Genomic DNA, 13260 nt, shown 5'->3' with positions numbered 1-13260 from the left:
AGTTTTCCTTTTAGTCTATTAGTTTAATTTAGTTTAGTTTTGAGACACGGTCTCACTGTGTAACTGTGCATGCCTGGAACTCATTATGTAGATAAGCCTGGCCTTAAACACAGGAATAGTCCTGTCTCTATCACTTGAGTGCTGAGTACATGTACCTCAACATCCAACTTCTTCCGTATGTTCTTGACCATCTGATCTCTGAGTTAGGTCATTCTTTGTGACTACTCTACCTAGTGCATCACATTCACATAGCATCTAAAGTCTACAAAAGAGAAATTTTGATATCCACGGGTGTCTATAGCATCCAACTACATTTTCTGTGCTTTTCTTTAACTTATTCCTTATTCAGCAGTCTTTGGTGGCTCCAATATCAATATTTAAACCATTTAATATTTGGCCCAAGTCAGGAGACCTAAGACTCCTAGAAACCTAGGTTGATATTCAAGACCTGCGGAAGAGCTGTGACCTAGAATGTCTAGTTGAAGGTGCATTTCCTACCAGCTCCTACCACTCCCTGTTGCCAAACTCAAAGGAACACAAAAGATGCCAAGGGCCAGATCTTTAAAAAACATCGTGTATACTCCAGTTGCATGTACACATGGTTACAGTAGTCCAAAAATATTATTCCAGAAACCATCCACTAATCCACATAGGAAGACACAGAAAGACAAATGTGTTCAGGTGCTGATGCTTCCAGAGGCTCAGAGCTCTTACACACTTTTCAGGGCACTGAGCCTGTCATTACATAGGCCCCTAACCTGACCTACCTACCAACAAATAATGTCGAAATTCTAAGGGATTATTTTTATCCCTGTTGTCCAGAAGACAGCCTATGCCAGATTGTTGTATATTTATTTGAGATTGGATTTGCATATTATAGTGATATCATTCTCTGAAAATCCACAGCTTGAGCAATGAATAAATGAAGAAATACACCAGAAAGTACTTGAAAGAAACAATTCCAATTAAGATTGTCCTTTTTCCAGTAAATGTATCCAACTGCTGGTGGCAATAGACAGCCGACTGGTTCTCTTTCTACCATCTCGTAGAATCCTTAACATTAAAAGGGAAATGCGGATGAAGGTACTATTTTTTTCAGTGAGACATTGTGTAACTTTCATGAAATATAGACTCCTGCTCATCTACCTATACGTCTGTTACATAATAAAATGTCCATGTCTGAACTTGTACCTGCTAAGATTTGTCAGAATAACTACTGAGTACCGCTGAGTGTCCTCGCGCCTGCAGTATTTTCCTGTTTCCTGGTTAACAGTCAAAATCTGTGACTAACTGTGGGAATCATCCTCATGATTAGTCATGGCTCACTTAAAGAGGTGAGTCAGAGACACCCGGAACAGCTTATGCAGAGAAGAGTATTTAACCAGTGCTGACAAGATAGCATCACTCTTCTATCCAGTACCCGAGAGCTTTACTCATTTATCTTCCTCCTCAAAACAGATAAACTCTGTCTCCTTGTTTTATTGAAGATCTCGGATCTTGACATCACCGAAAAAGCTTCCAGCATGGTGAGTTTTGCCCTGTTCTTTAGAGAGCAGGGAGCTCTTGGAGACCCAAAGGGACACAAGATCAGTGTTGTTTCTTGCATGTGGGGTAGAAGGAGTGGGGCTGGTTCCAGTGATCCTTGAGCAGGAAACTCTTCACTCAAAAAGTTGATAGTTATACTTTCTTCCTCTACCATTTATTCGTGAGCAAAGAGAAATTTATTTTGATTCTTTCAGATTGCAAAATAAACTTTCTATGTATAAGTGTAAACAGGGTGCAAAGTAGAAGCCTGGTTATTCGGTTTGAAGAGTTCATTTAACATTTCACCTGGTGGTTGTGGTGAGTGACTGGCTGAGAGAAAAGGAAGTGACATGAAAGGACTTCAGTGAAATGACACTGAGTGAACAGCATGGCGGATTTTACACTGTATTTTTTAGTGCTTTTACAGTGTGAAACAGCAGGAGAGCAGGAGACAATTTCTCCGATGCACAAGCGCATGCTGTCGTAGTGATTTTCTGTGGCTAACATTCCACTTCACCCTCTTCTACACCAGTGAAAAGAGCAGGCTTTGGTTCACTAGGAGACTGCCCATTATCCTGAAAAGTTGTTGCTTTGGTAGTTTTAATTTGGTTTATTTTTTCTGGTGTTAAAATGTGGGCGACAAAAGAGAGATCTAGTCATAAATTTATTTCTATTCACTATTTTTAGAGTATTTCAAGACTCTTGACAAAGCCTAGTACCCTGTTATTGGACTTCAGTATACTTGAACTTAATATCTTATTTGTTGATTTGAGAACTGAACACATATTAGACCAATATCACTAACTTTATCAGTTAAAATGACAAAAGTTCTAAATATTTTCAGATGTTTTCATTTTATTCATTGTAGTAAGTGTGAAGTGCTACTAAATCTAACATACAATTAGGGGTCTGTGATATTTTTTTTCAAATTCACACATATATGTGCTCTCCCACACACATGGAATGTGTAATACATGTACACATGAGTAAATGCATATGCATATGGAATGAAACATTCTGTGATACTGCTTATAGAGTCATGAAGGAGAAAAGCATTAAGAAAATATGATGCAATATTACTATCATGTCAATTCATTACTAAAACTGCTATAAGAAGAAGACATTATTTTGTGTAATTTCATAGTATCTTTTCTCTTAAATTATTTAAAGCTACACACACAAATGCGCACACACAATTATTTCCTTCAAGTATTGTACAAAGTAGTTTGTTTTTGATTTTTTCAACACTGAGGAATATTTTGTTAAAACATTTAGGCTCAAGTCCTCAATAAACTCTGACTGGGGTTGTTACTTGAGTAGCTGGATCATTCATGGCCGAGTTGATAACATTTTTCTTGATTCTGCTAGTCTTACTTCACTTTATGATATATCTATCTTACCTTTTAAGACAAAAATATTAGTTATACTTATGTCCTCTTTCATCTTTCATTTGTCCCTCAATCACGTTGAAATATTTTTTCCTTTTCTCTGTAATCAGGGTTTTTTGGCAAATATTTTAATTCACTGAAATTTAATTTAATGTATTTTATACTTTTAAAAGAAATTTTACGTGACTACTGGATCTCCATTATTTCTACTCCTAAATGCTCTTATGTCCCCCACACTCCTTCTCAAATTCATGACTTCTTGAATTATTAATATTTATATATATAGTCATACATACATACACATATATAAACATGTGTATGTGTGTTTTCTATGTAAATATGACTAAGGCTGACCACTTGGGATAACCTGTCAGGGGGCTTGGCTCAACACTGGAGACAACTGATTCTACCTTTTTAAATAGCCATTAATGCCTGTAGCTCTTCATCTGGAGGTTAAGATGTGTGAGATTTTCTCTAACCAGATTGGCGTGTGGACTCTTGTCATTATGAAAGTTTTGTTTAGGCGGCCATATTATTACATTTTCATGGATGCAGCTCTATGCCATTATAGAAGACACCATCTTGCAAGAACAACATGGTCATCTGGCTTTTACACTCTCTGTTCCACCTCTTTCACTATGTTCCATGAGCCTTTGGTGCAGGGTTCGTATTATAGATGCATCAGTTAGGGATGAGTGCATAGTCTGTTGCCCTATTTGTTTTTTTTTTTTATCAGTTGTGGGTTTATGTGATATTCCCATCTGCTGCAAAACATAGCTTCTTTGAAGGAGGAGGAGAGCTACTCTTATCTAATCCGTAGTTATAAGGATGGGTATTCAGAATGAAATGCAGTTGACAATTATACTGGTTTAGGAAAATGGCAATGGTTGTTCACCTTAGGAACCAGAAGCTGGCTACACGTTCAGTACTAAGTATGAATTATCTGCAGTGAGGAGGGCCTTAAGTCCAATTGGGAAGTAGTTGGTTACCCCTGAAATACAAGTACCACGACGACCCCATTGGGGATATCTTTGTGTGACGGGCACTGCTGTTGTTCAAAGGCTTTCTAGCTGGAAAGGAGTACTGATTTCCTTTCTCCTTTGGCATCTTGCACATCACCTTCAAATACATCGAGAGCTGGTCCACAAACTCTTCACGCGCTGTGCCTCCAGGTATCTAGATTCCAGCCCAAAAACACAACCAGGAGAATATGACTCTTCCTACATATGGCAATCCTATTGTTACAGTCCCAGAGAAGTGCAATTTAGCTAAAGCATGAGACAAATACTTTTAAATAGCAATTTTAAATATGTTTGAGGATTTGAAAAAAAAACTTCATAATGGCTGTGAAAAGACAGTCAAATGAAATTCAAAACATGAAAGTAGAACTTAACAAAGATAATAGAATCACTAACAAAACCAAATTTAAACAAAACTGGAAATGAAAAAAAAAAAACTCAGGAAGTTAAACAAAAACAGAAACAAACAAACAAACAAACAAAAACTCAGATGTAAGCCTCACCAAGAGATTAGAAGACATAGAGGAGATGATTTCAGGCCGTGAAGACAAAGTAGGAAAAAATGGTCAAATAAAATGTTAAATACAAAACAAAAACAACTGAAAGTTATACCTGACCAAGTTATCTTAAGTAACTGTCTAACACACATACCCCACATTCCATCCCCAGAAGGGCACGTATCTTCTGAACCCATCCTAGTTGGAGAGCAGTGTATTATGTGTGTTGGAGGGGTGGATGTGTGTTTGTGGGTGTGTAAGCCATGACATTAGAAAAGAGTATATGAACAGGAAGGAAGAGAGGGGACAAATGGTAAAGTGTGTGTGTGTGTGTGTGTGTGTGTGTGTGTGCATGGGGGATACCTGTGACAAGGAAGCAGAACTTGGGACAACCTTGTCTAGAAAAGAGGAACCCAGCAAGAAGCAAGAACAGGTAGGTGGGCACAAAAAAAAAACCACTTCAGTGGGGGTGAATACTAAGAGGAAATTGCTTAAACATATTAACAGGCTGAAGTTTGTAATGTTTGATAGGGTTGCTGGAGGACAGATGGTAAAGATATGTGAAGATGCATTGCCCTTCCAGGGAAAAATTAGAGAGCAAAGATCTGTGGGGGGAAAAATCTAAAGAGAAAGAGTCCCAGTATTCTCTGTGACTTTGAAACTAATGATTCAGGTATAAAGGGAAACTAACTAACTAACTCTCTCTCTCTCTCTCTCTCTCTCTCTCTCTCTATCTATCTATCTATCTATCTCTATCTCTATCTCTCTCTTGAAACAGAGTTCAGACAAAAACTCTGATCCTACACCCACAGACACAGACAAAGTGTCTGAGATGATGGTGCACCTTAGAATAATCTCACCTCCAGGCACAGATCATGCCGAGGGTCAACATCAGTCCCCTCCCAGTCGTCCCTCAAACCTTGCTGATGATCAACTTCTGGCCTCTCCTGGACTTGGAGCTAAACCTCAGACTCCTTCCAGGAATCCAACCACCCCTTCCAGTGATTCTTCATCAAAAGTAAGATTTCCTGTTTCTTTTATGGTACTTTCACAATATGATTACAATGGTCATAATTAGAAAGAAATTCTCTAACCTCTCTCACTCATGTATTTCTTTAATGTGTTCCTTCATTTTCCAGGTATATATTTTGAGACACTGACTGCAATGGTATCTTCTATTGAACGGATACCACTATATCAGAACTATGTATGTGACATATCAGAATGTAATTTGGAATAATAGGTTTTTAAGCACATCTAATTATTTGTGGTCATAAAGAATCATAGTAATATTATTAGAAGTATGACTAGGAAGGGTTAGTATTTAATTTAATAATATTTTTGCTTTAGATGATACCAGCTCCATAAATCAATTTTCTAAGAATCTTTGCATTTGGCTTATTCACAAATCAAAACCAGCAGTGAACATCACAGTTATAAAGAAACATTTACATAACAATTTAGCTTTACTTTTGTAATACAATTTAGAATCTTTAAAGATCTAGACATCCTAGAAGTTTATAAAAGAGCGTGAAAGACAATAAATAGAAGTATTACCCTCTGTACAATTTTTCTTGTATATGCATACGTCTTATTCAAGCAAAGTTATAATCCTTTAAAAATTTTTAACCTAAACAGAGATTAGCATGAGTCCTAGCTGGATTTTGTGCTTGATAGCCCAGAATGCTGCTGGCTCACAGGTGCCTCCCCAAACTGACTGGTCTCTATAATTCTTTCACTGAGTAGGCTGAAGCAAATGGATCTCTGTGCATTGTAGACAAGTCTAGCCTACATCCCAAATTCCAAGTCAAATAATGACAGCCTAATTTCAAAACAAAGAAAGATAGGCTGGAAGGGAGAAAATAAAGGGAAAGGGGAAGAGAGTGAGGGAAAGGAAACGTGCAGGGTACTACAGCCAGCCAATCAATCAACTGTCCCTTTATGCCTGTTTTAAGCTCAGGGATTCTCCTCCCTGTCTGTTATTAAGCAAACAAAGAACTTCTAATTCAAGCCATTCAGACTGGCAAAGCCCTTGGGGTGCTTCCAGTGGCTACCAAGCTATGCCCTTTGCAAGGCAGTATTGTTACTTATGATAAGGATCTGTAATTTCAGTTTTTAAAATGCCGCAAATGGGCTCATGAAGTAGCTCAAAGGAAGAGCACACGATTATAACATATAATGGGATTATCTGTACTCACAAAAAAAAAAAAAATCAATACAATACCCTTATCTACTACGTAGGATTAGTGCCAGCTGTAATTACTGCCTAAATCTCTGTTTCTTCCATCGTCTAGGTGATAGCATTCAACCATTATTTAAATGTTGTTCATTCTATCCAGTGTAAGTTTTATCTGTTTTAACTGAGACTGGTTTGCTTTGTATACTCTTTGTAGAAACAACAAAAGAAGCTACTTAAAGAAGCAGAAGATGGTTACCACAAAGGTCCCAAACAAGTGAAGGTGTTGAGAGCTACAAGGCTCTTTACTTATGATAGTATAGAAAATAAAAGGATGTTCCATGCCACGGTGGCTACTGAAACTGAATTCTTCAGCGTGATGGTGTTTGAAGAAAACCTACAGGCAAAGTTCACCCCAGGGAATGTCATTGCTTTCTCAGATTACATTGGTATGTTTGGGTCTCTGGTGATACACAAAGATTCCAGTGTGTCTGAGGTGAAGAGCAAATTGTCATCAGATGAAAATGCAATAGCAAATCCAAAAATTCGTGATCTTCACTTGAGCACAAGAGAAATGCATGTGTATGGAGAATTTAAAGTATCTCAGGTAAGGCATTAGATTTTTTTGTAAATTTTCTTCTGGAAACTCATTTTAAATCTTAACTTTGGCAACAGCAATATTGTCAAGTTTCTGAAAACAGGAAGCATAGCTCTTCCGTATAAGACAGGAGAGTAGACTTTCCAACTCTGGTGTTGATAGCATCTCTTAATAATTTTTTTTATCATTGTAACACCATGAAAATTCTTTAGAAAGAGATTTATCAATAATCTTTGGCATTTTCCTGGCTATCACAATCTATCTATAGGCATCCTAGTCCAAGACATTGCTCAGATTACAGCACAGTTTCCTTTTAGATTTAGTTTCTTTAATAGCTTCTGTATCTGTGTTATTGGCAACTCAATTGTAAGTGAAAAATCCAATTTGTAACCTAGATACAGTTGAGACAAGAAGAATAAGAAACCAAATAGAAAAAAAAAGAAATAAAGAAAAGAAAGAAAGAAAGAAAAGAAAGAAAAAAAAAGCAAACAAACCAAATAGACTATTATGGCTCAGAATGTACCCATGTCCAACAAATTGGGATTCTGACTCTCATGTCTTTAAAGTGTCCTCAATCCTATTGTTTATATCATGGTCTTGTTGAGGAAGTGACTTCTGCTTTAAATTTTAACAAGACAAAGTTTAACTAATTGGAGTAATGCAGTCTAGTTTGACCATTTGTAACTGAGGAAAATGACAGCAGATGTTCTGAGGAAACTGGACTCAGGGAGTGTCTTTTAGTCCCAATACTGCACAACAGAGCATACTTATCTAACAAAACCATGTTTATAATATTATTTCATATTACTTTTAAACACGTGTTTGGCCATGGCTTTTTAATCAATTTTATCTGTGTTGTTTATCTAGAATATGTTAAAAAGGACTGTGAACATATATGACACTAATGCAACTAGTAAGTAAAGTAAACGAAATCCAAACCAAACAGACCTAGATGCTGTGGATTTAACCTTTGAGAGACTTAGGATAGGGTGAATGAATGCACATATTGGTTAAGTGTAGTCCACATAAGTGGGAACTCCTTTCTTATTTAAGCAGCCTTATAATTATATTTTTATTGATGCACCTGTCTGCCATATACAGAAGAAACTATCTTGCAACAAACCACCTGGTCATCTGGCTTTCACATTTTTTATTTCACTTTTCCACTATTTTCTCTGAACTTTGGGTGCAGGATTTCAGTTATAGACATATCAATTAGCGATGAACACAGAGTATGCTGCCCTATTGATTTTTATCTATTGTGGATTTATGTGACAATTTCACTTGCTGCAAAAGTAGCATCTTTGAAGAAGGATGAAAGCTACTCTTATCTAGATATAAGGATGGATATTTAGAATGAGCTGCAGTTGGCAATTATACTGGTTTGGAAAATTGTATTGGTTGCTCTCCTTAAGGACCAATAGGTGGCGATATTTTCAGTATTAGGTATGAATTCTCTCCAATTAAAATGGCCTTATGTCCAGCTGGGCAGCTGCTGATTACCTCTGAAATACAAGTGCCACTACTAGCCCAGTGCGGATATCTTTCTGTAGTAGGAATTGTTGTTGTTCACAGGCTTTCTACGTGGGAAGAAGTATTAATTTCCTTTCTTTTTTGGCTTCTTGCACATCACCTTCAAATACATTGAGAGCTAGTCCACAAACTCTTCAAGTGTTGTGCCTCTAGGTATTTAGATTCTGCCACAAAACACAAAAATACACAATAAGGAGAATCAGATTTTCTTGTACACAGCAACCTTATTGTAACAGGTCCAGAGAACAGCAGTTTAGCTGAAGCAAGAGGCAAAGACATTAAAATAGCAATTTTAAATGTTCAAGGATATGAAAAAAAAACTTTATAAAGAATGTGAAAATACAAACAGACTTTCTTAGGCTTACTACAAGCTACAAAGGCTTTTCTTTTCAGGTCTCTTGAACGTACCTGCAAAGGTAACCAGTTGGGGATTGTTGTTATTATTTGCTTACTTGTACATTTTTGTTGTGGCTTTTGTGTTTATTCCCTTCCTCTTGCTTATTAAGATATTTTGTCTATTCTGATAGGTTAGCACTAATACTTAGTAAGACAGTGTTTCTAGAGAAAGGTTTGAAGAAAGAATCAGTCAACAAAAACATCTTAAGTTGTTTTGTACCTGTTGTTCTATTTTCAAAATTGTGTACTTTTTAAATTCCATGCATTTATGTATTTGTTGTTTGTTTTCAAACTCCGAGTTTGAAGAAACATACACATGCAGTGATGCTGCTGTTGAGGTCAGAGAAAAATTCTAAGAGTGGGTTGTTTTCTAAGTTACGGATCTTGGGGGGGATTGAACTCAGGTTATCAGGCTTGACAGCAAGCAGCCTTACTTCCTGAGTCATCTCATTACCCTTTGTACCTCCAATTCTAACCCCAACATACAAATTTGCTGTGACAGAGACAAGTTTCTGTTAACCAACATTCTTTTTCATTGATGTGATAAATTCTGACACATTTCTTACAAGATGAATGTTAATGTCTTCTGCAGAAAAGAGTTGAGAAGAATTTTATATACTATGAAGTTAAGGATCGTACAGGACCAATAACAGTGATAGTTTCTGGACACCTGACCAGTGTCAAATGTGAGGTTGATGATACACTTAGACTTGTCTGCTTCGAATTGACCTTACATGAGAAGGAGTGGTTTCTGAGAGCAACGAGGTACAGTTACATGGAGGTATGTACTCTAGTGAAACAATATTCTCCTAACAATAATTTTATTTAATACTCTGTGAAAAACACTCTGCTTTGCTGCTAGTGTTTATAGAAAATTCAGCAGGTGGCATGAATATTTAGCTTTTCTCCATTAATACCGGTAATTGTTTATTAGCATCCCTTTTTAGTAAGGTTATTTTTTAATCACAGTAAACAGAAGAAATTCAGAAAAACTCCCAAACTGCAATCCCCAACATAAATAATAAAATGTGTTATATTTATTTAAAGAAAGATGTTCTTTAGTAGAAACTTGGATAAGTTCCTTTCAAATTTTGGCTCAGCATTTTTTCGTATTGACTAAAGACTTAAAGAAACTCAGGGTCCAGCATAGAACAATGTCCCTCACAGAGCATCATAGGCAGAACTCAAAGAACATATGTGTTCACAAGGACACCCAGAGCAAATCAGACCACAAAGGCTTGTTAAACATCCACTCCCCTTGTTAAACTGACATGCATATCCATGCAGGATGTTTAGTAGACTAAAACAAACTAATATAAAATTGACCTTGAAAAAATCCAAGAGCTGACTTCTCCAGCCACATAGAAATGCTGTCAGACCTCTATGATACAGGGATCCTCACATAATCTCCAGACACCTCCACTAGGCATGTCTTTTGTGATCCCTTCCCATGTTCCCCAGGGAGACTTCCCACAGGTCTTACTGTAGGTACTGCAGCTCCTTCCTCCCACTGTGTCACATCTCCTACTCTTCTACCTTGTTGGTGACTGGTAGGAGTGAATGTCACATTTTGTGGCCTCAGGCAAGAGAGGAAAGCAACAGAAAGAAAATCCACTAAGGAAAGCAGGCAAGACTGAAGAAAGAAAGGTGGCTCGTAGCGACAAGATACTATGGTTACTGTGTGATCATCTGTAATAGCAAGGGATCTGACCTCATCATTTTCTTTTTTTCAAGGTCACCAAGACTAAAAAGTGAACAACAATGATGCAACCCTAATTTGATCATGGAAATTTCCATACAGGCCTCCTCAAGAAAACATGCAGGACACTGAAAATAGAAAAAAAAGTATACATGTTAAAATAAAATACATACAAAAACCAGCTTTTAGTTATAGAAAATTATACTTTACTTCACACTTTATAGGTTTTTGTATTTTCTACTTTGCATGGTGTGCATGGATAAGCCTCATAATATGAAAATTAAACTTAGTATTAAACACTGTAAATTAATTAAACTTAGTATTAATTAAACTTAGTATTAAAAACTTAATTAAACTTAGTATTATTAAACTTATTAGTATTATTAAACTTAGTATTAAACACTGTAAATTAATTAAACAATGTAAAGCAGAGTTTTCAGTAATTTATTTACTCTGTGAGTTGTTTTAAGAACCTATTTGGTGACATTCTGAAGGTCAGAGGTAAGGAAGATTCAATAGAAGAAATATCTTTATTTGTATTTTGAGTGTGATATTTAAGAGAAAAGCCTTTTCTAAGAAGGAACAGGCTGTGTGCACTCTTCAGAGAAATCAAGTTTAACAAAGGTAGGTAGGGAATGAAATTTGTCCTAGAATGCAATTGAAATGCCTTCTATAGTTAATCCCTGAGTATATTTCAGTACATTACAGTTTAGTCATTTAAAATAAGAACTCCACAAAATAGAGATGTTTAGGCTGTAATCTACTGTTAGCAACTATATGGAATGTCATCTGCAATGTGAGATCAAATAATATCAAAGGAGGTTTTGAAAGTAAAGAGAAGAATCTTGGAATAAAGGAAAGCAATACATACATACATGCATACATACATACACACTCAAAAAGTCTAGTAAAAGTTTTTCTTCATGCATTACTATTCTCATTGCTGTGAAAACATACCTGAAAAATTACAATTAAGTAAGATTGTTTTGAGCAAAGTCTAATAGCAGAAGAGTGTAAAATACCTGGTCCCACTCTATCTTGATCAGGAAGCAGAGAATGATGAATGCTTGAGTTCCCTCAAGACACCCCTAAGCCCCATTCAACTGGCCTACAGTCTTACAAATTTAGGAAACTAATTGAGGAAGCAGAGATCCAAACAGCCACTCAACAAAGGGGACACAAGTTTTCCATATCAAGAAACAAAACCAAGTATCTAACTACCATCCCTAAAACAAAGAAAAGGAATACACAAGAAAATGAGTATCCACCAATAATTAGCATAGCCTGTTAAATTACTATACGTAAGGTTGAATAAGATTCTTTAAGTTAGAACCCAGGTGGCTATAATCCTCTAGACCTGACTGCTGGTTCCCAAGGGTTGAAATACATGAGCCAGGGGGAGCATTTCACTTTCAAACCAAACCCTGAGTAATGTGACCAATGAGTGAAACAGGCTGCAGTGACTTACAGGATATATAAATAACTTTGGTCACAGCACTACAGTTCTGTGTTGGATATCCTTTTCTTTTTAGCTCTTTCATAACATGTGTAAGTAATATTACCATTTTCCTGGCATAGGACACTAGGTTTTCAGTTCTTGGTGCTCCACATCACTGTCCCTTTACATGACCTCTCCCCACTCTCTCAAGCAGAATCAAAATGTTTATTGACTGAGAGACTTCCAACAATTACTCTGTCTTCCTCCTCTAGCACTCAGTATCTTTAAGCTAATAAGTTCAGAGAGGCACAGATCTGTGGCCAATCTGGCCAACATAATTAGGCTCAGAAGCAAAGGGATCTCTAGAGAATGGAGGGGACTGTTTGTAAAAAAGTACATCTGATAATGAATTGACATTGTAAATACATGAAACACAAAATGAAAGAAAGAGAGGAAAGAATGTAACTACTCAAAACTGCATAAGCAATGCCATATGAAACTGGGCTAAAGAACTAAATAATAAAATGTGAGCTGTCCTTAGCAATAGGGCTGTGTGTGCAGTCATGGTGGGGAGCCAAGGACAATGACAACAGCCTGGTCCTCCTTGGTCAATATCTTGTAGGGAGGAAATCCCCACTTCGTACTGTGATGTTCATTTAATAACTCATGTCTTCTGGGAGTGACGTTGTCCAACCACACAGGGTAATTCTGTTCAAAGTATTTTTTTACATTGTATTTTGAGATCATCTTACTAATGAGTGGGTTCCCATGTGCTTTCTCATAGCCCTTAGTTTTGGTTAGCCTACCTATCGCCTGCTCCTCTCCACTCTCATGTAAGCCTTACTTTGTTTCGCATGTATCCTGCTATAGCTCTCATATTTTCTTAGTTGAGTTGTGAAGCAGCACATTTCCATATAACTTTTCATTTACCCTGCCATGCTAAAATCAGATCAATCATAATTGTAACACACACTAAGGTAGAAATATTTTGG

At 36.7% G+C, this 13260-nt stretch overlaps 1 protein-coding gene across 1 annotated transcript; it reads left to right on the top strand.

Moving 5' to 3' along the window:
* The first annotated feature begins 1398 nt into the window (after positions 1-1398).
* On the top strand, positions 1399-11144 carry LOC311602911 (interferon-activable protein 202-like). The gene is made up of 5 exons (XM_084791550.1): positions 1399-1526; positions 5207-5446; positions 6822-7211; positions 9724-9912; positions 10866-11144. Exons 1-5 carry the CDS (start codon positions 1524-1526, stop codon positions 10884-10886), a joined length of 843 nt encoding a protein of 280 aa, XP_084647676.1. The 5' UTR covers positions 1399-1523; the 3' UTR covers positions 10887-11144.
* The last annotated feature ends 2116 nt before the right edge of the window (positions 11145-13260 follow it).

Source organism: Acomys minous (genome assembly GCF_964271855.1).
Source record: "Acomys minous genome assembly, chromosome: 1".
Classification (NCBI taxonomy): Eukaryota; Metazoa; Chordata; class Mammalia; order Rodentia; family Muridae; genus Acomys; species Acomys minous.
The sequence above is the reverse complement of the archived record's forward strand: the minus strand, read 5'-3'. Positions and strand labels throughout refer to the sequence as shown.

Bases quoted from the DNA above. Each gene is read 5' to 3' on its own strand.
- LOC311602911 (XM_084791550.1), top strand. The intron at 5,447-6,821 runs GTAAGATTTCCT...TACTCTTTGTAG, and splicing joins CCAGTGATTCTTCATCAAAA to AAACAACAAAAGAAGCTACT. The intron at 9,913-10,865 runs GTATGTACTCTA...CTTTTTTTCAAG, and splicing joins CGAGGTACAGTTACATGGAG to GTCACCAAGACTAAAAAGTG.